The sequence below is a fragment of the Lynx canadensis genome, chromosome D1, assembly GCF_007474595.2.
Source record: "Lynx canadensis isolate LIC74 chromosome D1, mLynCan4.pri.v2, whole genome shotgun sequence".
Taxonomy (NCBI): domain Eukaryota; kingdom Metazoa; phylum Chordata; class Mammalia; order Carnivora; family Felidae; genus Lynx; species Lynx canadensis.
The window spans coordinates 75,926,286-75,953,877 of NC_044312.2; the positions used below are offsets into that span (position 1 = coordinate 75,926,286).

Sequence of the window (27,592 nt, forward strand, 5' to 3'; positions counted from 1 at the left end):
AATAATTAAGAGAGGGGGCCTGGGTAGCTCAGTTGGCTAAGCGTCCAACTTCAGCTCAGGTCATGATCTCACAGTTCACGAGTTCGAGCCCCGCGTCGGGCTCTGTGCTGACAGCTCAGAGCCTGGAGCCTGCTTCGGATTCTATGTCTCCCTCTCTCTCTGCCTCTCTCCTGCTTGCACTCTCTCTCAAAACTAAGTAAACATTTTTAAAATTTTTTTAAAAAAAGAAATAGATAAGAGAATCCAGTTGTCTTCTCTGAAGCCAACCATGAAAGAGATTTGCAAAAATGTAAAAACAATACTCCTTTATTTTTTTGTTTTATAATATGTATTTATTTTTCAAAAATATGGTATTTATATTGATATTTGATGAAATTGTTTTAACAGGAAGTGATGAATAAATATTTTGTTTTCCTCAGTCTCAATCTCTTCTACCAAAAATGTAGATAGATAAAGCTCACAGTTACAAAAAATCTTTTAGATATTCAATGGTTTTTAAAAGCATCGGGGTTGGGGCGCCTGGGTGGCGCAGTCGGTTAAGCGTCCGACTTCAGCCAGGTCACGATCTCGCGGTCCGAGAGTTCGAGCCCCCGCGTCAGGCTCTGGGCTGATGGCTCAGAGCCTGGAGCCTGTTTCCGATTCTGTGTCTCCCTCTCTCTCTGCCCCTCCCCCGTTCATGCTCTGTCTCTCTCTGTCCCAAAAATAAATAAATAAACGTTGAAAAAAAAATAAAAATTTAAAAGCATCGGGGCGCCTGGGAGGCTCAGTTGGTTTAAGCGGCCGACTTCGGCTCAGGTCATGATCTCGCGGTCTGTGAGTTCGAGCCCCGCGTCGGGCTCTGTGCTGACAGCTCAGAGCCTGGAGCCTGTTTCAGATTCTGTGTCTCCCTCTCTCTGACCCTCCCCCGTTCATGCTCTGTCTCTCTCTGTCTCAAAAAATAAATAAACGTTAAAAAATAAAAATAAAAAAAAATAAAAGCATAAAAGAGTTTTAACACCAGTTTGAGTATCACTGATTTAGGCCACAGAGAGGCAGGCTGGTGATACAGTAGGAGATTTAGGAGCATAATAAAGGTTTTAAATAACCATTGATTTTTTTTCCCGGTAACTTCAGAATATTAAAATGCATAAAGCTCTAATAGAGAGTTCTTACTGGTTGGAGTTTGGTTAGGTGGAGTTTTACCAGTTTAGTCAAGGGAGCAGGATGGCGTAGTAGAGTTAAATGAAACTGAGTCTGAATTCTGGCTGAGGTACCCATGGGAAATCACTCAAACTCCCAGCCTCAGTTTTTGCATCTATATATGGGGATAATAGTATCCATCTTAGATGACGTACCACAAGGATAAAACTCATGTGAGTATCAAGTCGTTGCTACTTAAAGTGTGTTCTGTAAACCAACAGGGGTTAGCCATGCTGCACACCCAGAGCTCTGAATCCTGATGTACATTTCGATGAGATCTCCACTCAGCAGAATGCACCCAGTAGAATGCCTGCCTGCCACACATTTTAGTATTTTTTTTTTTCCTTCAGCGGAGAGATACAACTATTTCAGTCTTTTGTTAAGCTAATTGGTTTGACTTTGAAAAACACATTTGACCAGTTTATTTAGTCTCATTGTCTTAATTATTGACCTAAGTTATCCTTCAACTCATTTGAAAGATTTATAACTTCCAGACTTATGGTCTAGGCTCTTGAGTGTCTCACCTTGTAATTTATTTATTCGCTCAACAGAACTCAAACACTCAGTATGTGTCAGGGGCTATGCATGTCACCAGGGAAACAGTGTGCAAAACGGGCATGGTCCTCGTCCTTTGGTTCAGCTAAAAGAGACACTAAAAAGCCAAAACATGGCATTTGTAGTTCTGAAGATGTAGACCTTTGTGATTATAAGGGAGTAGCATACACATTTTAAAAAGTTTAGGCTGGTTTTTCTTTCCTTTTCTGAGTTTTCTTAACTTCTCTCTTTTTCTCTCTCTTTCTTTTTCTCTCTCATTTCCCTTTTCTTCTTTTCTTTTTTTTTTTTTTCTAATTTGGACATAGTCCTTTATTAAGTGACCAGATTACAAAAATAATCATGGTGGATACCTTAGTTCATCCTTCTAAGAAGCCTATCGATCTGATTTTCTCTGTTGCCAGCATCCACAAAATGGGTAGTCTTTTTCTTCATTGCTTCTTGTGGAGAAGATAATTTGAAGGGCCATAGGAAGTTGTTTGCTTCTTTGAAACATTCTCCAACAATATAGATGTCAAAAATCAGATCCTCCATGCAGATGATGCCATATTTACCAGGAGATAGAGCGATCAATGTGCTGTCAGGGCAATTCGCTTCTTGTTGATTTTTCTCTAACCACGCTTGTAGATCAGTTCATTCACTGACTTCTGGTTTGGGTACCCCCATGCTATAGATGGTTCCACAGTCCTCAGCAAGTTATCTGAAGCCTTGTTGAGCGTTCCAAAGGTGCCGTTGAATATCTGACAAAGGCAAAGGAGCTGCAGCACCTTTCAAACCTTTGAGCTCACACTATTGATACCTCTGATCCTGATGACAAAAGTCAATTTGGGTTCCTCAGGTTTGTAGAAGTTGCCAGCTTTTCTGGCAACAGAATCTCATTTTTGTCCATCTGCCTATATTCCTTGTGGTAATGCTTAGCTTTTTCATAGATAAGCTTCCTCCTTGCCTTTCGAAGCATCTTTTGGGCAAACTTCTTTCTCAGATGGTTGATTTTCAACTCTGCAAAATTCCTTTGCTATTTTTAAAGGGTTTCCGCCACAGCAGGAACCTTCTTTTTCTTCTCTTCTGCACCCTCCATGAGTCCATCTGGAAAAGAGGAAATTCTGTCTCTTCTTTTCTTACGTAAACCCTACTGCCAACATGGGGCTTGAACTCACGACCTGGAAATCAAGAGTTGCATGCTCTACTGACTGAGCTAGCCAGGTGCCCCATTAACTTTTCCTAATATAGAAAAACTTTACACCATATATTGCTTCTTACATTATATTATGCAATACATTCGCATTGTGTTATGATAATATTGCTTACCATGAATTTTTTCATTTGGTCATAATTTTGACCATTACTGGAGTTTTAGTTCTTCTAACATGTGAGTTATTTTTCCAGTTTATTTAAATTTTTTTAAAATGTTTTAATTGAAATTAAAAATCACACATTTTCCATCTTAATCATTTTTAAATTGCATTTCAGTAATGTTAGCCGTATTCACATCGTTGCACAACAAATCTCTAGAACTTTTTCATCTTGTAAAACTGAAAGTCTGTACCCATTAAACAACTGTTTCCCCAACTGACCCCAACCCTTGGAAACCATAATTCTACTCTCCGTTTCTGAGTTTGAATGTGTTGGATACCTCATATAGGTGGAATCGTATAGTCCTTGTCTTTTTTTTTTTTTTTACCAGCTTATTTCACTTAGCATAATGTCCTCAAGGTTCATTCATGTTTGGCATGTGACAAGATTTCTTTCCTTAAGCTGAATAATAATCCGTTGTGTGTATATACCACATTTTCTTTATTCATTCATCCATCGGTGGACATTTAGGTTGCAGAAGCTATTGTGAATGATGTGAATGATGAGATGTGAATATCTCTTGGCTATTGTGAACAATGCCACTTTGGGGTGCCCCCAAAGTACTTTGTAGACACTAATCTATCCCCATGCCTGAAAATAGTTCTTGACGGTAAGTAAGAACTGTGGGCTTGAGCTAGCAGGGAGGGTAAAGTGGGCCACTCTGGTCAGGATCCCATCTATGGATGTCCAGACAACAGTGGAGGGAAGGAGAAAAAATAGCCTGAATCACTCAGAGCAGAATTTCTTATCTAAAAGGTTATATGCCTACCATGGGCAGAACACCATGCTAGGTGGTTTCATATGTGTTGGGGGGGGGGGAATGTGGAGGGTTTCTTGGATTAAGATAATTATGACAATAAGATTTTTTTTTCAAGTTCTCAGGATCATTTCTAAATAATAATGAAAATAGTGATCACCAGTGTCAGGAACAGGCCCAGCACAGGAAGATATCAGAACCTTACATGGAGAGAGGGCTCATGTTATTTGGAAAGAGAATTAAACTGAGAATAGAAAAATTCAGATTTCAGATAGGATACAAACTATTGAAATTTAAGTTTAACAACTGCCCCCCCCCCGACTATTGGGGTATGGGTTAGGATAATTAAGTGTGGGTCTGTGTGGCTGAGGCAGCAAATAGCCTTTACCAGGGTTCTACCTGATGTTTTTTGCTCCTACGTTGCTGTTTAAATTGTTTCTGTTGAAAGCTAGTCTTTAAAGAAATTTAGTTTCACTTGTGAGCCCCAGAGTCTGTATCTGGGCCCACAAGTCATGGCTATGGATGACATTCCTGAGAAAATCAGCTTACACACAAAAGATAAGACCAATTTTGAGCTTCGCTGGGGAATAGAAATGTATAAACTTTCAAGAAGGGAAAGTAAAGCCATCATAAACTTGAACAGCTTAAACTGACTTTCAATGATTTCAGGCCTTAGAGAAGAAGGATTACTGCAGACTCAACTTGTTGGTACCACTTTACTGGTGCTCCTTTCCTCGTAACCATAGCAAATGTGGTTATCGATGGTACAGGGAAGCAGAAAAGGCACTGGCCTGAGAGTCAGAGATGGGTTCTAGTTCCAGCTTGGCCACTAAACAGCTGGATGGCTTTAGAGATGTGCCATTCTCTCTCGAATGTCAGCTTCCCTTCCCAAAATCCCAGTAGCATTGGACGAGAAGCTCATCATCCCTTTCAGCTCTGACATTGTGTGAATTAATGATATACTTGACCACTATGTCCATTCTACTTTTTATTTGGCATTCGTTCATTTGATACATATATACATATATAAAAATCTGTACAAGGTAAAAATACAAAATAAGTATTTCTTTATAAGTTATGCAATTAAACAGCTACCTTTTTAAAGTTTAAAAGCCATTGCAGAGAGAGACAGAGAGAAAAGTCTAGTCAATCCTTTATAGTCATTCACAATAACATTGGTATAAAATATCATACAATACATGTGTACAAAATAGTGTACAGTTCATAAAAGCTGTGCAAAGACAGCAAAGTTCTGTAAAAAAAAAAAAATCAAAATCAAAGAGGCTGTGGGTTCTCTCTCTGCTTATGTCATGCCCAGTGCTCGAGTCTTGCAGGTCAGTGTAATCTCCCCAGAAATAATAAAAGGGCACAAGGTAGAGTGCTTGGTGCATATACTATGGATGCAGAAGTTAAAAAGAAAAAGCTCTGAAAGACACATACAGAAATAGAGACTGACTCTTCCCTCAATAACTCACTTCTTTGCCCAGAGAGCATTTGGAATACAACAGGAAGGACTCTGTATTTATGTTGTGCCTTAGACCAGAAGGTGTATATGTGTATAACATTTAAAAAAAAAGTTTTTTTTAATTCAGATATCTAAGGGAGCTGCTATGGAAAGACTGGGTTACCAGAGTCAACATGGGTAGGGAGACCGTTCCACCTAAGACAGGGGGGTGGATCTAGGAAGTCAGAGGTCTTAGAGTTATATGCTTGATGTTGTGACTCCTAACTCCGTTTCCTTCTCCATAAAGAGTTTCCTGTCTTACAGAGTTGTGGCTTCTAAAGACCAGCAGGGCCTGGCTCACAGCAAGACCCATGCTATAGGAGTGAACACCCCACTGTGTTTTAAATAGCTTGCAATAAGCAAGATAGGAGCTCCGGTGGGAAGTTAAGGCTGGGACCAAGACCTAAACTTCACTTACGTGGAGAGAGCTGCTGGGAGGTGTGTGGGGCAAGGAAACGCCATTTTGGGCAATGGAAGGGGCTGCGGCGCCCTTGACCAGGCTGAGGTTCTGCAAAGGGAAGCGGCAGCGTCTGGACAGCGGGGACTAAGCGGACAAGCAGACTGAATCACACCTCTTCAATTTCAAAGTACTTTGAAACAGTACGCAGGGCACGGGAGGGCTTCTAAGACACGGTGATCTCCTCCTCTTCGCCCTCCTCATCGTCCTCGGAGTCGGAGAAGTCCGAAGGCTTGCCGGGGCTGCTGGAGTGAGCCGGTGAGGCAGGCAGCGGCCCTTCCAGCCGCGGGTCCCGCAGGTGCCGAGGGTCGGGGGACGCGTGATAGACCAGGCGGTGGCGGGGGCTGCCCGGGCCGTCGTCTTCCTCCTCGTCATCCCCTGGGCCCTTCTGGCCCACGTCGCTGAGGTCCGGGTGCGGATTGAGTTTCGTGGGAAGGGTCTGCTCTCGGCAGCCCCCGCTAGACAGAAGCTCGCGCTCCTTGGAGTTCCGCCACTTCATGCGTCGGTTCTGGAACCAGATTTTCACCTGGAGCGGGGAGGAGAGAGAGCGGGGGACAAGCAGCGGTTATCGCAGGCGCTCCCCACCAAGGGCGTGGGGGAGGGGCTCCGGCAGGACCGTCGGGGAGGTAAGAGGCTCTGTCCTTCTCCCCCTCCTTGCCCGCTGCCCAGTGAGTTCAGATGGTCAAGGACTCACCCTACCCTCACCCCCTCCTCAGCTTCTCGCTCCTCTAGCCCCATCCTCACGCAACTGACCCGGCTGTGCGCAGGTGGGGGGCAACGAGCCGGGGAGAGAAGCAAGCTGTCCCGAGTGGCCTCAAGGAAGCTGGCTGGTGCGCTCATTCCCTCTCTAGACTTTACTTTCCCCATCCGTAGGAGGGGACCTAACGGGTTTCAGAGGACCCTTCCAATTGCACGATGCGTGGGGGAGGGGTGAAGCGGGGAGGGTGGGGCTTTGGGGAGACCGCCCTCACTTGTGAGTCTTTCAAGCCCAACTTGGCCGCCAGCTTCTTGCGGTCGGGCTTGCTGATGTACTTCTGCTTCTGGAACATCTTCTCCAGAGCCTTGCGCTGCACGTCGGAGAACACGGCTCGTCGCAGCATGCCTCTGCGAGGCTTGCCGCGGGCAGCAAGCGGCCAGGAGAAGGTCCCCGGGATGGGCACGACGCTCGAGGACGCTGCGGAGGGGTGGGGTGGGGGGTTGCGAGTGAGTGGGCGGCGTCCCGCCGCGGCAGTAGCGTCTGCCCCTCCCTCGTGGCCTCCCTCGGTTTTTCTCTCTGATCCCTTCATCTCTTTAAAGCTCTCCTTTTTCTCCCCTTGGAGAATAGGCCAGGAACCTACAAACCTGCGAGACTGAAAGGCGCTTTCCGCCCAAATAACTTTCCCTTTCAACCAGGCAAACCCGGATTAGGTAAAACCACGGAAACACAGAAAACAGCCTCCACAATAGCCTGTTTCGTTTTTCCATTCAACAGTCTCAGGGGAACAGTGTCAAGGGAGCAAACCTGCGTATATCGGCTAAAATAGCAACAGAAAAAATTTACAAAAATAAAAATAAAAATATCCAGCTGAGGCCGCTGGGTTTCCCCCTTATGCTTTTATCACCTTGGTGGCTTTTGCATTCTTTAGATGAAAATGAGGTGCCTTACTTATTTGACAGAAGAAAATCCGCTTTGGATTTTTTTTTTTTGAAAAATCCAATCAGCATTCATCTTTTTCATATTAATCTTTCTTCCCCTCCCCCACAAAACGTAAAGAATTCGGCCCGAATACATGAAAAGTGGCAGCTAATTAGCACATTGACCGCTCCCCAATGGGTATTGGCATGATAAAAAGGGGGAGAGTTTTCCTTTAAGGGAGGGAAAAAAAAAAAAAAAACAAAAAGAAACAGAGACTCTAATGAAGCGTGAATGGTAATTGTGTAGTAATGAACTAACAGAAAAAGACTGAGGACAAGCAGCGAAAGCCATATATTACTGGGACAAAAGAGATTTACACTTTCAAACTAAACACAACTGCAGGCCAAGACCATTGGGAGAATACTGATGGCAGAGGCTTCTCTTCCCGGAATCATTTTCATTAAATGGACATGAAAAGCTATTTATAAAGCTCGGGTTGTTTTTGTTGGAGCATTGAGATGAGGGAGAAAGGCAGCAAATTCCATTATCAGCAGCAGCATGAATGGTGGTGGGGGGCTGTTGGTGAATTCTCTCTCCCCCTTTTAAAAATCAATTGCTTATTTCTTTCTCTGATATTTGGGAGTGTTGTCGTGGTTCCACCCATCCCCCACCAACCGTGCCCAGTCTCCCTTCTCTTTATAGGCTCTCCTCTGTCTCCTGAGTCTTGACCGGTTGCTGAGTTTTCAGCTATACTTTGAGGCACCACTGGGATTCCAGGATGGATAAAAACCTCGTGTAAACTGTTGAAGGTGTTTCTCCTCCAGACTAGGACTCCATTACGGGCTTCCCTCAGACTTATTTTAGAAGTTGAAGGTCTTTAAAAAAGATAAGGGGGGGGGGGAAGGATACGAGAAGAGGTTGGGAAATCAGGTTGGAAATAGAAGGTTGGGGTTGTGGGAGGATCTAGTCCCCCTCCCCCTGGGCGACCCCAGGCATCCCACACAAGAGGGCACCCCATGTGGTCTTGTGAAAAGCCCGAAACCCTGAATGAGTCTTAAAGAGAAATTAGCCCCGGCTGGTAGGTGTCTCTCGGCGGCGTGGAGGGGCGAGGGCCGGTCTGTGTGTGGCTGCCCGGAGGAGCTGACCAATTGGTCATGGTGCTGAAACCTTTGTGGCGGAATCGTGGCCAAGTGCACTGACTCTGTGGGAAAACGGCGGCGTGAAGGGATGCCAACAGCTCCTCGCCGGGAAGGGAACCGCCTCAAATTGGGACCATGACAATTCCTGCTAATTTGTAGAGCAGGGAATTGGTGCAAAGTGTCAAGCAGTCACTGCTTGTGCTAAATAGGGCATCAAATTGGCGCGACGGATTCGTGAATGTTGTACGCCTCGCAACCTCTGAACCAGAGCATAACCCCGAGGGGTGGACGGAGAAATATGGCTTTCGGAGCAGGGAGCGACGGGCTGGGGCTGGGCCGCCGCCCCCCAGGAAGGGGGATGAGACCTACCTGGGAAATAAGAAGATCTGATGAAAGGCTGGAAGGAGCCTTCAAAGTAGGGAAAGGCGAAGGTCTTGGGAGGGACGCTCTGGAGTAAGGCAGGGGATGTTTCTGGCAGAGAGTAAAGGAGAAAGGAAAAGAGGGAGAGAGACAGAAAGGGAATTTGATTAGGTACTTGATTATTGTACAGAGCATTGAATATATGATATGATTAACCCTTCAGCTGGCTTCAAAGGCATCTTTCTCAATGTTTTGACAAAGTAGAAGAAACCTTTTCCTAACATCGTGTCATCTGTGGAATCCTTCCACCACCACCACCCCCCATCCCCCCTCCCCCCACACACCTCAGAGTTGGCTCCCTGTCACGATTCTCATCCTAGGTACTAACGAGATATGCAGTATTAGGGCGGGTAGGAAAAGAATTGTAGATCCATTATACTAGCTAAGCTAGTAAATATATTGTCTTGGGTTTATAAAAACTGGCTTCCAAAAGTTTGAGGGCAGAAACACAACACGCCTAGGGGCGGGCGCTCTCTCCGACTGCAGGTAATCAAGTTCGTTCCGAGGGTGGGGCGAACCTGGAGGCTTTTCTTTCGGGAATTGGCTGGACCTGAGTCTCACATTGCGCGAGTGGGGTCCCGGGGATCCTGCGTAAGTGTATGTGCGCAGATGTGTGAGTGGGCAAGGAAACAGGAAACCGGGGCAAGAAGGACTCGCACCTGGACCGGCCCTCAGTGTCCTGCGCTCACTTACCGGTTCTGGGAGCAGAGGAGAGGATGGCGTTAACCCCAAACTTCAGAAACGTTGGCTCGCTGGCAGGGGCGGCGGCCGTCTGAGGTGAACCGTCCGGTCGGCTGCCTGGACCCGGGGAGCCCAGGTCCGAGGTCCCGGTGTCTGTGAGAGTCGCGGGGGCCCCCTGCCTAGGGGGCGACATGCTGGCCGTGGGTAAGCTGCGGGGCAGGTAAGCCGGAGGCCGGCTGATGCGGATCAGATCCTCCACCAGAAAGCTCGAATGGCCGGAAAATGCCGACTGCAGGGACTGGGGCAGCGTTAAGGTGGGCGTGGGGCGCAAGAGGCTCGGGTACCCGGCGGGGGGCGCGAGGAGGCCAGGGAACATCATGTTAGGCGCGGGGCGGGCGGAATAACCCTTCTTCCAGTGGCCTGAGGGTAAATGCCTCGCTTCCCGCCCCTCCCGCCCCCGCGATGCCCTCTCTCTTGGGCTTAGCAAACGTCTCCAAGTAATGATCCCACTTGGGCGTCTGCGAGTCCTCCGTGGTCCTCCCGTCGAGGTGATGGTTTTATAGTGGCCCGCCCGTTAAAGCGCTTTGAAAAGTGACAGCTCTGACAATGAAGTTCAACAAAGTTCTCCACTCGAGCTTCATTCGCCGGAGGCTCTGGGCGCTCTGATTGGCGCAGGGGTGCAATTTATGATTGGATTAGTCTTCATAAGCATGGCCCGCACAATGGGCCGGCAACAAAGGCTGGCGCGCATCAATTCTGCATATCGACCGCCTCTTTGCAATACAGTGCGCCCCCAAAGCTCTCGCCGGGAGTTTTTGTTCCGAAGCAACACCCGGGCTAATTAAATGCCTATTTAGAAGTTTCAGATGACATCTTGCCTCATAGAAAAGGAATTATTTAAAGAACGCACTAAATTTATTTGCAGCTCCCCTGCCGAGTCTGGAAAATAAATCAATAAATATTCATAGAAATTCGTCTCCAGGCAATCAGTAAAATAGCCCTCCCCCTTGTGGGGAGGGCAACGGAAGATTTCAAGTCAGTGAACACGAAAATATACTCCCTCTTCAGTCTCTAGCTGTATAGGTTACTCCAGCTGAGGCATAAAGCAGATGTGAGGGGTGGGTAAAATTAGTGTTTGTGGGGTGCTATTCTGACAACACAGGGAGATTTGGAATTAATGCTTTGGGGTTATTGGGTGAAGTCCATAAGGATGGAGGGGGAGGTCTGGATTTGAGTTATTTCGGGTCGGGAAACTAAGAGTTTGAGAGTTGGTAGATACCTGAATAGTAAAATGTGTCTCCTGCAAACTCCCAGAAACTTGGAAAACGATTTCAGCGAGATTTCTTTAGAAGTGTCAGCAAGGAGCACTCCGCAGCTTGCCTGGGGGAGGACCGGAGGGGAGCAACGCACGGGTCCAGGCTGCTGGATTCCACTTGAGCAGCCTCAGGCCTGGCGACCTGAATGCTAGAAGTGCTATGCCGGCCCTTTTCCCACCTCAAGGAGCCCTCAGAAATTTCATTTGAAACTTACGGCCTGGACTTTTGAAGCCATAGCAGCAAAAGTTGAGATTCCTCGAGAGAGCCCTACCCATTGCCGGGTGCTTAACTTTGGCCAAAGTTTTGCAGCTTCTTAATTAACTACAGTATACAAACGCCTGAAAACAGCCTGGGAAGAACGCAGTTCTCAAGAATGCTGGTCCCACGTCAGGAGACCCTATGCTGAATCGGGGACCTCAAATGAGAGTCTTCCCGGAGACAGTCTTTCTCTTCACTGGGGGGTTGGGGCTGGGGTAACGCTGAACCTCGATCCCCCCGTTTCTCTGTTCGGCGAGATAACAGATGTGTTAAACGTCCCATTCATTTCTCTAGTGTGGCTGAACCTCCCCAAAGAGAAGTGTGCAGCCCAGCCAGGCCGCCCTGATCCTATTAACCATGAACTAACTGTCACCTTCAGCTGGTTTTCCTTTTTGCTTTTTAACACAAAGCTTTCTCAAAAATCTTATTAACCAGCTTTATTTCTCTCGATGGTTTTGTTCAGGGCGTTTTGTGTTGATGATCTCCATGTCGCTGCTTTAACCATTCAATAAAAGTGCATCTGCGATTTATATCACATTAAACCAGAAACGGAGCCCGCTAAAGCTCTCCCTTGATTCAAATTAAAAAGTTATTTAGGGCCAGGCTCTGGAGCCGAATTATAATGCTTTATGATGACGCAAGTATGGAGTTTCTGAGCCCAAGACTCTTATGGAGGCGAACTGGCCAGGCAGGCTGTCGAAAACCTCTAAGGAAAGGAATGACTTCTAAATAAGTGGGTATTTAAATATGGGAAATGCATCGCTCCAGTTAATTGGAGACCTCTGGAAACGGACGAGGGACGTGTGTGAAGAACTTCCAAAGTTTCTCTTTTTGAAGTCTTGCAATAAAATAGGGGAGAAAAGTCTAAACTGTTTGAACACCTGCACTTTCATCTTGCCACAAGACGAAGTTTTCCATCGCAGTCAATTTCCCGCTACCCCCGTCCCCAACTGCTTTGTGGAAGCTGGAAGATCGGCTCTGTTTTTTGCATTCTCTCCCTCCAACTCTTCTCATCTCTAATTCTCCATCGCCAACGCCTCCTTCTCTTCCTCCTCCTACCACCTTCTTCCACTTCTCCCTCCCTCCCTCGTCCCTTTCCCCCCCGCCTGGAGCCGTTGCTTGTTCCAGGGGTGGAGAAGAGGGGTAACTACAGGTGTTGAATTACCCATCAGAGAAGCGCTTGCCCAGGTCTTCCGGAAGATCGGAATAGAGCCTCGGTTTGCAGGGGTTTTGGCGAGGAGGAGGGGAGTGCTCAGAACTCAAAGCTAGTCTGGGGCCTTCCTAGAGCCATCCTCTTCCCCAGGCCTCTTCTCCTGCTGGGGCATTTCGCTGGGTGTAGTTTTTAGTTATTATCCTGTAGATTGACACGCTCCATTGGCCCTTTACTATCGCGCGCGCGCGCGGGCGCGCGGGCGCGCGCGTACACATCCCTCCCCCGCTCCCGGGTCATTCTGCCTTACTATAGACTAACTGCTGCTAACTTCGCCGCTTGTAAAAGGGGCCCTGACATTTTTGGAAGGTGGGTCAACCCCTTGCTGAGATCCACGTGGACCTTGCCTCCAGCGGTCCGTCTGCAGAGTCCCCTAAGGAATTCCTAAGACGCAAAGAGGAAAAGTGAGGGCGGGGGCGAGGGCTGGCCGCCCGTGAAAAGGCAGAATAAATCCTAAGGAAGCAAGAAATCGGACGAAAGGATCTTACTTTAAGTGATCTCCTTGAACGCGTCTTTTCAAACTCCGCGATAGCCTAAGGGGCTGCGCGGCGCGGCGGCTGCGGCTAAGACCTGTGACTAATGCCGTTTGACCTGAGCCCATGGGGTTTTGTGCGTCCTGCCATTCATTGTAATGTCGTTATCTTCAAGTTTATTTCAAAGAAGTCGCTCACGTCCTCTCTCCCAGAGCTGCGTTGTTTATTTCTCTTTCAAAGGAAAAAGCGCGAGAGGCAAAGAGAATCGGAGGCCCTGGCTGCCTTTAAGGTCCTTGCCTGTGCCGCGGGCGCTACTGCTTGCTGCGGGAGGCTGCAGCAAAGCTGGCCGGACTCCTGGGGCCTACAAAGCCAAAGCTGCCAGAGCCTCCCTGGGACCGCAGGATGGGCTCTCAGAACCCGCTATGGGGAATTTCTTTCCTCCCCGGCAGTGGAGAGCGGGCGGGTCCCAGCCCCACGCGCCAAGCTCTTGCAGTTGTGGGGCCCCTTGCAATATGGGCGGAGCCGGGAGCACCTCGGTAACCGCAGGCCGCAGAGGGAGAAGGGCCTGCAAAGTACAGTGACTTAAGATTCCCGGCCGTCAGAAAACATAACCAGTTAGGGAAGTTAGGGAAGGTTGGGACCTCAAGGTAGCACTTTGCAAGGGTTTGAACCTCCTGGCCGTGGCTCTCTGGGGCTGGGGCTGCAGACAGTTGGAGCACGCCTCGGAAGTTAGGACGCGGAAAGGCGGCAACGGGGAAAGGGCCCCGCTGCCTGGTTTCTCCGGTCTTGGGGGAGAAAAGAGGGAGCTGACCCCCTAGGCAAAGGAGGAGGGCGACGAGGCTCAGGCTGCAAGCGCTTTCCAGCCGTCCCACCCTCTAGGCAAGCAGCTCTATTAAGACACCTCTAAGGGGTTCACCTTCAGAATAGGCCACTAGGAACTACCGGCCTCCCCAGCCCTTTCTGTCGTCTCTCCCCACCCCTCATTCCTTTCACACTCACTCCCCCCCTCTTTTCCTTGAAAATCCTTCTATTGTGCCAATCAAGCAGATGGTTTGCAGGAAATATAGCTTGGCCTCGCTGACCGAAACTAATTTTAACTAGCTTTCCAAGCCTGAAACGTTTGTTTTGCTCTTACAAAATAGCCCCCAAAACAGCTGGCAAGGGTGAATTAAACCCATTAAAGACACATTTATAAGAAATTATATTCACATAGATTGCCTGAACCCCCCTGTGCAGCCTAAGAGGGGAGATGAGCGCATTTAAATGAAAATGTCGCCCAACGCTCCCCTCCTTAACGTAGCCTGAAAGTCTCAAAACATTTTACTAAATAGATTAACTTGACTATTGTCTTGCATCACATTTATCAGCTTCATTAAGTGAATAGCTGAACAAATATATTACGCATGCATGAAAAGCTCTTTTTCGAGGAGCCTCATTGTATCCTCAGCCCTGACAGGTGGTTAACTGTGTGTTGTGTTTTTTTGTGGGTTTTTTGTGTTTTCTTTTTCTTCTTCTTCTTCTTTTTGAACCCGAAGAAAGAGGATCTGTGTAGAGCAGCTCGGCGAGCAGTGCCTGCCTGGCGGGAGTTTACTTTAACGCGGGGCTTGGACGCCGAGGCCCAACGATATTAACACGGCGAGGCGTCGGCACAGGCGATCTCGGCCCATTCAAAACGATCAAAATTAAATTTAGATGAGTTGGGCCTTGACTACTTTTTCTCTCCATCACACCACACCATCCCCCCCCCCCCACCTTGTCTGGGAAATCACTTTCGTATTGTTTCTTCTCAAAGCTAATGTTTCTCTCTCTCTCTCTCTCTCTCTCTCTCTCGCCTTAAAAATAAATTGCCTTCGCTTTTCCTTGCTTGACCAGCTCTCCCTCAGACTGCCGAGTTAACTATCCTTTTAACTCACATTTGGATTCATTTCACTTCACTGGGGGTCCTTAGTGACAGCCCTTGTCTCCCGGGCCTCAGTGTCCCTGTGTGTGAAAGGAGGGACTCCCCTAGCGAGCTCTCTATAGGCCCTTCCTTCCAGATCTGACCTTCTAAAGTTTAAAAACGCTCAGCTCTTTGTCGCCGCACCGCGGGCCCCATCAGCTCCCAGCGCCTCGTCCCGTCAGGCCCCTGGAAAGACAGCATTTCCGGGTGCCCAGGGCGCGCCGGGCGTGGAGAGATCGAGCGCCCAGTGCGCTGGGGGCTTCGGGGCAGAGCAGCCAGCCCGGGAGGACTGCGCTGGCGCGGTTCCTGCGCCTCGGGTCTCGTGATCCCCTCGGTGCGGAGAGCAAAGCCCCGGGGCCCCTGGGCCCTCGGGTCCAGCCCCGCGTCCTACCATGCATCGCCCTCTGAGCGCTCTCCTCTTCCGTCTTGGTCCCGCCACGAAGTGTGGCCCGACGCCAGGGGTAAAACAGGTGATTCCCCCCCCCCCTCCCCGCACGCTCCCCTGGTCCTGGCAACGCCTTTCAGCCGCTTTAATTACCCGTAGAGGCCCCACAATGAACCGCTTCCTCACCGCCTCGCCACCTCCCCACCAACCTGTCCCAGCTTCCCTTTTCTCCCCGCCCTTTCCCCTCGCCTCGAGCTGCAACTATTGATTTCCTGTTCCAGAGTCCTTCTGGATAAAGAGGCTTGGATGAAGGTGAAGTTGGCTGACCTGACGGGGCGCTGGGTGGGAAAGGGTATAGGACCTTTCCCTGGGCCTGAAAGGGCCGCGTTTGTCGACGGCTGGAGGGAGAAGAGAGAGTATGGAATCTATTCCGCCTTCTTTCCAGGCCCCAGGCCCCCCGGGATCCGGAGCAGACGCCTCTTAGCAAGTCTGGTTTTGTGTTGGGGTGGAGCTGCCCCCTAGGGTGCAGGGGGGGAATTGGGTCTAGTGAGTTGGGTGACAGGTCCTGGAGAAATGAACTGGCCCACTCCCCACCGCCCCCACCCCCACACACGAACAGGGGACCCCAGAGGAGACTGGTCTTGTTTCCTTTGAGTGGGTGTGAGAAGTCGGTGTTGTGAGGTTCATACCAATGTTAAAACTACCTCTGGGTTTGTTGTCTTGATATGAAACCCAATCGTGTCCAACACTTAAGAGCCCACAAGGGAAAAAGATGTTTGCCTATGCACTGAGACACTCTTTTCCAAAACAGAATCTTGTTTCACCTTCTCCTTTTTCTTCCTCTGTTTGTTAAACAACAACAAAAACAGATGGTATGTTCTAAAACATAAAGGAAAAGGAGTCATTGTTAGATTTAGGGTCAGTTGGTTGGAGGGGGTAGCGGGGGAAATATCCTTGTCTAAACATCCCAAATTCTTAAGCTCATTTTCTCTGAAATTTAGAGATTGCTTTTTTGGGACAAAGAGGTATTTTTCCAGTGCAGATACCCATGGGAGGATTAGAGGTAAGACTACTAGTTCTTTATAATGTGGTGAAAATTAGCTGTAAGAAATGTTTTTCTTCTAACAGGTAGGGAGTCTTGATTTGGTTAGAGGAGGAACCTATCAGATAGAAAGCCTTAAAAAAAAAGTTTGTTTGTTTATTCTAAACCCAACATGTGGCTCGAACTCACAACCCCAAGATCAAGAGTTGCATGCTCTTATGACTGAGCCAGGCAGGTGTCCCTAGAGAGGCTGTTTTGAATCATGAATCCGTATTTCAGAGGTAAGTATTCTGAAGTGTGTGGGCCTCTAAGTTGCTGGAGGTTTGTTGGCAGAGGCTGAGGTGGTTCTAGAGGTAATTTCAGGAAAGAGGGAAGGAAAAATCCTCCCAAGACTTTTACCTGCTATGTGGTTCTGTTTAATGTAGGGAAAGGAGAGGGAGACTTGGGAAATGTGACATCTCTTACATTGAGAAGGCATGTGGAAAATAGCCTTATCTTAGGGTATTATCTATACTGTACAATGGCCTTAAGTCAACCGCCATCTACAGGCGTTAAACCAAAACATTCCCTTGCCTGCTTACCTCATCCACTATCAACCTTCCCCTCTAACTGCAGAGAGCAAAAGAGATGGTTATTCGACATAAATGCCTCCCATTTCCTTCCTGCCAACTTCCTTTCCATTGTATTCACATTTCCACTTAGTTAAGTCATCTTCTGCCTTCTTGGGGACAGTATTAATTATTTATTCTTTGTTTGCCCTTCCAAATTTACTTGCAACCCTTCTTTCCCTGCTTTTGCCTGAAGAGGCTGGCCTCTAGGGAATGCATTGCCCCCGGGATACTTTGCTGGCTGGTTTCTTCTAGTTGGTTTCAGTCCATGGCAGGCAATTGCACCAAGTCAAGGGCTGGAGGAGAGGAAGGCTGAGGTATTTATTCCTCTTGCTTTCTTCTTGATTTGTTGAATTTCTGGGAGTGACTGCAGCTGCAGATCCCAAGCTCCCTAGGCTCTGGCAATATTATCTTGACAACCTACTGCACTTACAGGCCTAGGGATATAATGGGATATAATGGCTTCTCACTGTTGCTCGTCTTTGGTGCATTGACATCCCTTCTTTAGTTCCTTAACCGTGTCCCCATTTCTGTAATTGGTTTCATTTTTGGAAATATTTGCTGCTGAACTCCTCACCAATATGGGGACCTAGTTTCTCTATCTGTAGCTTCAATATCCCCTTTACCACAGATTTGTCCAAACGATGCTCATTTTGGGGGCACCTGGCTGGCTCCATCAGTAGAGCATGTGACTCTTGATCTCAGGGTTGTGAGTTCAACCCCCCACACTGGGCGTAAAGTTTACTTAAAAGTAAAACAAAACATCAAATAGTGCTAATTTTCAAAAGCACCCTCTCTTGGCCTCATTCCATCACCAATAATTCCTTCTTACACATTTCCTCTAAGTTTTCTGAGGCCTGAGATAAGACTGTAGGTGGAAGCCTGTGGCACACCCTACTTCACTTCCCATGCTGACTCCATCCTACATCATGAATGGTCATGCATCCAAGAGTGCAGACACCTGGTCCACATGTCCAAGATCCATCCACACCCTTCCACCCCTAACAGTCTGTGCCTCAGGTTTAGAAATGAGCATGCGAGGGGCTGAGTTAACTCATGGAAAGAGAGACCTAGGAAGAGGCTTGTGTAATCTTGGAAAGTAGACTTGGTTCCAACTGAGTAAAGAATTCCAAGGCCTAAAAGGGAATGTACGGGCTCTAGGTGAGCATGTCCCCTTAGCCACATGGACATGGGTGGAGCTGGAGGGGAGCCAGACTGGGGGCTCTCCTTAAAGTTCAGGGCCCAGGCAAGTTCCCTGATGGTTCAGGTCTAAGCATGATGCTTTTTTTAACAATCATACTTTTTGAAAACAATGTCTACCCCTGGGTTCTCTTATTTTTGCCACTTCCATGACCTTTCTCAACCTGCTGCCGTCACATTCCATTGAAATGGCTGTTGTCAGTGTCACTGATGTCCCCGTTAGGATTGTCAGTGAACTCACTTTACTTGGACCACCTGCAGCCTTCATCACTGCGCATTTCTCCCTCCATCTTGACCTCATGGTTTTCTTTTTTTCCTTGTCGGACTGCTTCTTACTCTTTTTATGAACTCGCTTTTCTCTGTTCATCCCTTAGCTTGTGGTGTTATCTGGGATTCTGACTTGGGCTTTTCTCCTACTTATTGAGATTATAACCTATTAGTTACTCTATTCCTGTTGAGTTACATGCTCTTCCTCAAGTGTGCCCTGCTCTCTCAAACCCCAGTGCCTTTGTGCACATCACTCCTTCCGTACTCTCTTTGCCTGGTGAACTTCTGCTGGTTGGGAAAGATTTGGCCTAAGCCTTGCCTCCTCTGTAACCTTTCTCTGACATGTACTCTGTGGTCTGCATTCCCTTGGAGTACCTAATATCCCCTTTGATCATTGCATTTTTTGACCTTGTATTTAGAATTGCAAGATAGAATACTAAATGCACAGTTACATTTGAATTTCAAACATATTATTTTTTGTATAAATATGTCCCAAATATTATGTGGGATATACCTATACTAAAAAAGTTATTTATTATTTATCAGAAAATTAAATTTAACGGGATGGTCTGTATTTTTATTTGCTAAATCTGGCGGCTGCACCTATTATGTTAGAATAATTTACATGTTTGTTTCCCTCGTAGACCATAGACTCATTGAGAGCAGGCACCGTATCCTTTGTCTCTGTGTCCTGGTGCCTGGCATGTGGCATGCATTAAGAGAAATGTGTGCAGAGTGACAAGTTCTTTAAGTTCTGGGAGCACTCTCCTGTCTCATCTAAAAGGACCTTCCTGCCTTAAAGTTCAGTGTATTTCATTCACTGATCTCTGTTCTAGCCTCTTATAAATTCTTGTCATTCACAGTTCTTCATTTATACAGTTTGGTTCTCTAGGTAATAGTCAGATTGGGAAGCTTCAGATTTTGTCAAAAGGCTGTCTAATTTTCATTTGTATGCCCTAGGCGAGTCCTCTTTGCCGATTGAATGATTAGGTGATGACTTTAGTTAATACTGTTGGCCATTAGCGGACGTTATCAGTGAATATGCTTAGTTGACAAAACATGTTTAATAAAGAGTCACATCCCATAGCACAGGAACCACACTCAGGGTAACACATATGTACTAACTCACAGCATTAAATGGAGTAAATGCTTAATTTTTATAGTGTAATTAATGGATGTACTGGCAGATCCTTAACCAGCCCTCATTTAGGTTCTTAGACAGAAACTATGTGTATAAATATGTGTCTGAATGAACTCATCTCTGAGAGAAATTATGTGACCTGGAAAGCCAAAAGCTGCTATTCTGATAACTGGCATTTGCCAAAGAAAGGGGTTCCAGCTACTCTTTGTGCCCTGGGTGCTAAATTAGCTGACGTGAGTCAGAAGCCCAGCACAGGGTACAGAGTAGCAAAGTTGGTTAATTCTGGTGGAAAGGAAGGTAAATAAAATGGGAAGCCAGAGGTGGGTAAATAAAATGGGAAGATTCAGAGATGTCCATCGTATTATCTGAAAGAGTCAGAGTGGAGAGCTAGTGCCATACTGTCCAATTCAGTAGCCAATAGACACATGGGACTATTCAAATTCAAACTAAATAAATAAAATGTAAATAATTTATTTTTTTTAAACATTTTTATTTATTTTTGAGACAGAGAGAGACAGAGCATGAACGGGGGAAGGTCACAGAGAGAGGGAGACACAGAATCTGAAACAGGCTCCAGGCTCTGAGCCGTCAGCACAGAGCCCGACGCGGGGCTCGAGCTCACGGACTGTGAGATCATGACCTGAGCCGAAGTCAGACACTCAACCGACCAAGCCACCCAGCGCCCCAAAATGTAAATAATTTAAATGTAAATAAAATTTAAAATATAGTTCCCCAGTCACATTAGCCACAATTCAAATACTCAAGAGCCACACATGACTCAATAGCCACATAAGGTCACCATATTGGATGGGACAGATATAAAACATTTCCATCATTGCAGAAGTTTCTTGGACAGTATTGACTAGAGTTCCTGAATATGGGAAACTGATGCCAAGAAGCTGAGGCTGTCGGTCTAGGGACGTGGAGACTGCGGGGACATGACTGCCATATTCAAGTATTTGAAGGGTTGCCGAGAGAAAGAAAGTAAGTAGCCAGTTCTGTGTTAGTAGGAGGAACGAAAGAGAGGGAGGAGGTATACTCTACAGCAACTAGAGATTTTGATATATAAATTATATCTTATCACCCCATCCTTTCCTTCAACCAACAAACATTTATTGAGATTCTACAGTGTACCAGCAGGCCCTATTCAAGGTCTGGGAATACTGGAGTGAACAAGTCAGACACAGCTTGTGCCATCCTGGATCTTCCCATTCCACTTAGGACCAAGTAGAAGGAATGAGCCCCACACAGTTGCTGTCCCTGCCCATCCTCTACCACAGTTCTGCCTCCTCATTCTCTTCCCTCCTCTAAGGTGCCAGGCTCTTTCTAATCAGTATACCTTTGCCTATATTATTCTCTCTGCTTGATTCATTTGGTTAGCTCATGCTCATCCTTCAAATTACAGTTTCTTTTTTAATTTTTTATTTTTAAAATTCTTTACATCAATAAATGTGTATTTATTTTGAGAGAAAGGGAGATGGAGTGAGCGAGCATGTGTGCACACATGAGCAGGGCAGGGGCAGACAGAGAGAGAGGGAGAGGGAGAATCCCAAGCATGCTTCCCACTGTCATCACAGAGCCTGACATGGGCCTCGATCTTACAAACCATGAGATCATGACCTGAGCCCAACTCAAGAGTAGGATGCTCAACCCACTGAGCCACCCAGGCGCCCCCAAACTGCAGTTTAAATGCTACTTTTTCATCACTCAGTTTTGATCACCCTGTAATTTTTTCTTCTTGGCCTTCTGTGGAGAGAGAGAGAGAGAGAGAGAGAGAGAGAGCATCCATTGCTACTTTACTAGCTTGGGTCCAGTTACTTAACCTTTCTGTTCCTTAGTTTTTTCAAATGTTTCATCTAAGATGGGTGTAATAATACCTTAAAAGACTGTGACAAATGTTTATTGTTTAGAACAGTGACTGGCCAGTAAGAAACTTAGTTCCCTTTCTTCTCAGGAGACTAAACATCCTAATGCCTGGTTTTCTTTTAAATGTCAGTGAAGGACATTTAACCAAATAACATTGACAACAACATAATGATAAAGATAATGATAGGTATTAAGTATTTTCCATATATTATTTAAAATAATCTTCAAAACAGCCTCGTGAGGTAGATCCTATTATTATCCTCACTGATCTACAGAAGAAGACACAAAAACTGAGATTTAAAAACGTAACTATGTTGGCTTTGCACTGTGTCAGCCTGGCTAGGCTAAAGTCCATTTTTCAGAGTTGTCTTTCCCATGGAATCCTAGTTAGGATGGTCCACAAAACAGTCTTGAGCGACTGGGAGGGTGGAAAGAGCAGTAGCCACCTTGTAGGCGATCAGCTGGCTCACCTCACTGATAGGAGGCAGCCTCGAGGCAGCACGTGTCCCACCTTCCCCAGCTTGTTTGATTCCTGAGCCAGGTGTGTGTGTGTGTGTGTGTGTGTGTGTGTGTGTGTGTACTTCCCTGGAGAAGGGCTCTGGATTTTGCAGGGCAGCCACACCCACAAGGTCAGATGCAGCAGGGACTGACCTAGATTCCAGTCCGTTCTTGTAGAGTTCCAGCCTATGTTTGTGGATTTCAGCCTGCTCGTGATACATATAGGATATAGATGGTATATTGCCTATTGGTTCTGCCTCTCTGATTGAATCCTGACACGCAGTTAATCCCAGAGCTGAGGTTTGGAGCTCAGTCTCACGTGGGGACCTATGCTCATAGCCATTATTCTGTACTGACTCAGAACCAACCTCTGAAGAAAGTTTTGAGATTTAAACTAATTTGTGGCTTGGTCCGGAGCCCTTTCCTTCTGCTTTTAAGTACAGTGGGATTAAGAAGTCCTTATACTCATAGGCCAAACAATCAGAGGACATTTCGCAACTGATAAAATTTACCTTAGTTTATAAAAATCGAAAATTCTACTTCTAGTAGTAATGACATAAGTATGTATATAGCATTTACTGAATTTCAAGTACTGTTCTAAGTGCTTCTGTATCAAGTCAATCTTCACAAACTTCTTAAGAAATAGAAGCAGTATTTCAAACACTTGTTTTATTCATAAAAGTAAGCATTAGATTTATAAACAGTGAACTTTGTGTGGGCAAGGGACCCGGAGTTAGGAGAGCTCTTAGTTCCCTGCTCTGATAAAGGGAGGTAGATATATATGAACCACAGGTCTCTGTTGGCTCCATTTTGGAGAGCATTTATCTAAAGTGCTTAGTGCATATCTGTCTGTCAGCTGTGGTACTTCTGGCTGCATTAGAAAACACCTATTCAAAAATAGCAGAAATTGTAAAGAAAAGTTATTATGTCATCAAGCAAGAGTTCCAGAAGCACAACAGGTTCAGAGTTCATTAACTCATTGTCTCATTGATAACATTAAAAATCAAGATTCATTCTGTCTGTCTTCTCTGCTGTCCTTCACATGTTGGCTTGTCCTCTTTGGCCAGCTCCCTCATGGTCTCTGACGGCTGCCCCAGCTCTAGCATCACATGCAAGTGACAACATTCAGCAGGAGAGTCAGTTTGTCTTCTCTTTCCTTTTATCAGCAGGAAAAAAGCCCACCTGGAAGATGCCTCCTCCTGTCTCATTGGCCAGAGTAGTGTCAGTTGCTCACATCTAAGCCAGTCATTGGTAAGGAAAATGGAATTAACGATTTTAAAACAAATGTTTATTTATTTTGAGAAAGAGAGAGAGAGAGCGCACACACACACATGCAAGCAGGGGAGGGGCAGCGAGGGAGAGAGAGAATCCCAATCTCTGGACTGACAGCTCAGGGCTCCATACTATGAACCTGTGAGACCATGACTTGAGCAGAAATCAAGAGTTGGATGCTTAAATGACCGAGCCACCCAGGATGCCTGGAATTAGCATTTTGGGGGTATTTATTTGTTATTTTTTAAAAATACAATTTTTTGTCAAATTGGTTAACATACAGCATATACAGTGTGCTCTTGGTTTGGGGGGTAGATTCCCATGGTTCATTGCTTGCATACACACCCAGTGCTCATCCCAACAAGTGCCCTCCTCAGTGCCCATCTAGTGTTTTTAATTAAATAGATCAAGGGTCACTTTCCTAGAGATACATAGGTATTAGATTTCTGAACAGAGAGGATCCCTATTAAGAAAGGTAAAGGGGTCTGGTTTTATATATGCAACAAACAGGGTCTATTATGACATCTTGAAACACAGTGCATGAAGTGTGCCTTACCCAAAGTTAGACTCATGGCTGAGTCCTAGTAGCTGTTCTTTACTACTATCTGACTCCTGTTTTATAAAAAATTTTAATGATTATCACAGATATTCATTGCTAATGCCCACCAGTAGTCATTTTTCTCCTCCTTATGGACACACAGACAGCATTTCCTAGCTTTCCTCACAGTTAGATGGAGCCATACACTCAGCTCTGGGCAACAGAATGTGGGCAGAAGTAATGTGCATCATTTCCAGGCTTGGCATATAAAATCTCTTATACACAATCCTTTTTCTCTTTCCTTCCATTAGGGCAAGGAGGCCCCATGATGGAGTGGAAAAGGTACAGCATGTAATGAGAGCGCAGATCCCCTGAGTCATGGCTTGGAGGTGAGCGACCCATCTTGTATTGGTCCGTGACATAGACAAGAAAAAAGCTTCTATTATAAGATTTTGGAGTTATCAGAGAATTTATCCCGTTTTGACTAATGGACCCACCCAAATCATCTTCCTCATGCCCAGTGAGCATATGGGTTGCACATGTGGTGTGCGTGTCTTGTACCACCAAGATGGTTATCCTAATATGCATGAAGTCCTATGCATATTAAAAATAAAATCCCTTTCATGTTAGCCTTACTTAAACACTTGCAGCGATAGGGAACACAGTATTTCTAGGAAGAAATAACCTCTAGTTAATAAGAGATAACATGGATTATAGATGGCAAATAGACTTTCGTTCCTGTGCTGAATCTCACTGATTGGAAGTGGCATCTAAAGTACTATGTAGAGAAGGATTCTAAGACCAACTCTGGGTAATTAACAATGCCTTCAGGACTCTGGAGGCAGGAATGGTAGACCCACGCCTCCATATAGCTTCTGTGCTCTGAAAACTATCAGCAGTGGGGAGAAAGCTTATAGGAAGTAACAGAACTCAGGGGGGTTGGATCTTGGGGTACATTTCTAGGGATGATAATATAGTTGCAATGAGAATTATGGCTTCATTTAGTGAGTGCTGTGCTGGTGCTTCGTAGATATATTATTTCCTTGTCTCACAACAAGTCCATTTTATAGACAAAGAAACTGAGACTCAAAAAGCATAAAGTAGCTTACAGGGCATCCTGTACTTAATTCAGTGGCAGAGGTAGGTTTGACTCAATGTCCGTGTTCCTACTCGGTAGCCTACGCAGCCTATGAGATTGGGGAGGGGACTGATTATAGCCAGTTTTCTTAACTTCAGTTTTTGTTTGGGGTGCTATGTGGTACACTGTAGGATGCTTAGCAGCATTGCTGACTTCTGCCCGTTAGATGCCAGGGGTACCCCCCTAGTCATAGGAGGGAGCCCAAATTGCCCCTGGTTGAGGAACCCTGGGTTAGAGGAAGGCCAGCTCTATATTTGAAGCAATCTCGTTCTGGGCAGGCAGGTGATCTGGGAAGGGACTGAAGAACAAGAAGACAAAAGGTCATTGCGGGAACTTAAGGGCCAAGGGGTCAATCTGGGTAGCCTGGGAGCCTTTGTCACCTGATGAGGGCAACAACATGGAAGGTGACTGACTGCTTAGTCCCCTAAGTTCATGAACTACGTCTCCTCGATGTTTCTTATTAGGGGGCAGGACTGAGTAGGGCTGAGCTTGCCGCAGAAGATTCCTGTGGCCTCAAACTGAAGGTAAAGGAAGGATGTGGAGTGAGGATTTTAACCACACTGTTCATCCTAAGTACAAGAGAGCCTGCTGCCGTGGCACATCTAGGAACCGTTCATTGTTGAATGAATAGTGAACAACCAGGCCAAGGGAAGGGAATAAAGCAGTTGTGCCTATTTTTGACTAAAAATGTGGTATGTAACAATGTTCTTGAACAGCCACTAAACCTGCATCTGGCAGATCCCAGGCAACAAATTTTAAATGTTTGGGCAAGGCACCAGTACTAGGATGAAAGGAAAGAGAGTGTCACTTTTAGTGATAATTTATCACCAAAATCTAATAAATTCACTAAGGGCCTCTTTTTCTTTTAAACAGAAGTTTACTTTATATGAAAACAGAGATGTTCTCCTCTGGCATAGCAGAAAGCAAGTTGCTTTGGAAAAATATGAAAGGTATTTGGTAAAACCATAACTTTCCTTGTAGGTAGCTGAGTGAGTGTTCATGTGTTTCAATTCATATACTTATTTTTCTTTCTCTTATTTCTAAAAAGTGAATAGCTTCTTAACATACATATTTAGGGGGGCGCCTGGGTGGCTCAGTCAGTTGGGCATCTGACTTCGAGCTCAGGTCATGATCTTGTGGTTCGTGGTTGGAGCCCCAGGTCAGGCTCTGTGCTGATACCTCAGAGCCTAAGGCCTGCTTCAGATCCTGTGTCTCTCCCTCTTTCCTGTCCCTCCCCTGCTCACGTTCTCTCTCTGTCTCTCAAGAATAAAATAAAATGTTTTAAAAAAAAGATATTAAAAAATATGTACATATTTAGTTAGAACATGTTTCAAAGGGTTTCTCAAAATTCAAAGCCTATTGTGGGACTGTGGTTACAGAAGGTATTTGGCCTTCATTGATTCAGAAAGAAAGCATTGCCTCTAGGGTCACTGTCCTCTATTTTAGACTGTGCTAAAAGGAGGCACCGAAATGTTTAAACTAATTAACTACAAAGCTAACAAACATAGTTGTTGATGAGCATATATAACTTCTGCCCTTTTCTCAAAAAAACAAGTATTACGATTACTTGCAGGTTTTTTTTTTTAACACAAAGCTTGCTTTGTTTTCTTCCTCGCTCATTTCCACGTTCAGCATAGAGCACTTCACAAATCCATATTTTTTTCTGCCACCGTTCAAGATATTTTGCGATGAGTTTCGTGCTTAAATGGCATAAAGAATGAAGAGAGTGGGGACTGTTTTGGTTGCCGCTGTTCACGTTTGCCTGTTAATCTAATTACCAAGGTAGGGGCTCCAGAAACTGAGCTGCCCACATAGAAAAGCTTTCCCCCCACCTGGTGGATTATTTAGCCAAGCTTTTTAAATGGGCAGAGTTTGGGGGGTGGGGATCGAAATGAATCTTTTTTTTTTTTTTTTTTTAAGTTTCTATGCAGAGCAATGGAAAGAATTTAGTGGTTGTCAACATGAGTTTAGTACAAAGGTATGGTTTAAAATGTAGGTTCATTTTGACTGAGCTTCAGGTCACGCAAGCCAAGGGAGACCTGTGCTGCTGTTTGTTTTTTGTGTGTTTTAAAAAGAGTCCTTAAGACGTAATGGAGGGAGATGAAATGGGTTTGGGCGGGAGGGGAAGGGTAGGGAGCGTCCCAAGGGAATGACGTCCATTAAAGGGTGGATACTTCAGGGTTGTTATTTCCAGAGGCTCTTAGTGACTGATTGTGTGAAAAGGGCAGCTTTGAATGAACAGCCCCAGCCAGGCCTGATTTCGAACTGTTTTTCAGTCCTTGATTCCTACAAACAAAATAAAATACCTTGTCGAATGGAGCCCATTGAGTGAGGATGATGGGTTAAGAGTGGGGGTACGAGGTGGCAGCGTGGGCACTTGTTTATCAAGGAGGAGTTGTCTGTTGTTCCTGGAGCCGGTGAAAGGAAAGACGCCAGAATCTGATGGCTAGGGTAGCATTGATGTGAAGTTACGGGGTAATCGGATTGAAAGGGGGCCATAGTATTTATGTCAGTTCACATTTCGTCAAAGGAATAATATGAGGTGCTACCTAGCTGAGGCTTTGGCCTGGGGGTTCAGTTAGCAAGCATCCAGGCCTCATTGGATTCAAATATAAATTAATTCTCACAGGAGCATTGCCTGATTAATTTATTTGCATAATAGTAGAAAAACTACAGAGTGGTTACTTTTTTTTTTTTTTTTTTCCTTCTGTAGGGATTTGGACAAGAAAAGGTTTAAATTCATTTGAAAGAAGAGTGTGTGAGAAGTCAGAGCAGCTAAAGCCC

The 27,592-nt window shown here is 45.8% G+C and overlaps 1 protein-coding gene and 1 pseudogene across 1 annotated transcript; both read right to left on the reverse strand.

Moving 5' to 3' along the window:
- Positions 1-2,085: 2,085 nt before the first annotated feature.
- On the reverse strand, positions 2,086-2,809 carry LOC115525891 (annotated as a pseudogene).
- Positions 2,810-5,968: 3,159 nt separating this feature from the next.
- Positions 5,969-10,036, reverse strand: DBX1 (developing brain homeobox 1). Its single transcript, XM_030331072.1, has 4 exons — positions 9,670-10,036; positions 8,926-9,027; positions 6,774-6,976; positions 5,969-6,328 (listed from the first exon to the last, which is right to left on the reverse strand). Exons 1-4 carry the CDS (start codon positions 10,034-10,036, stop codon positions 5,969-5,971), a joined length of 1,032 nt encoding a protein of 343 aa, XP_030186932.1.
- Positions 10,037-27,592: the final 17,556 nt, after the last annotated feature.

What these genes read in the sequence shown, in the direction of transcription:
- DBX1 (XM_030331072.1), bottom strand. Translation starts at nt 10,036, where the DNA reads ATGATGTTCCCTGGCCTCCTCGCGCCCCCCGCCGGGTACCCGAGCCTC. An exon ending in CAGATCTTCTTATTTCCCAG is followed by an intron (nt 6,977 to 8,925) that starts GTAGGTCTCATC and finishes ACCCCTCCGCAG; the next exon opens with CGTCCTCGAGCGTCGTGCCC. An exon ending in TGGGCTTGAAAGACTCACAA is followed by an intron (nt 6,329 to 6,773) that starts GTGAGGGCGGTC and finishes TCCCCGCTCCAG; the next exon opens with GTGAAAATCTGGTTCCAGAA.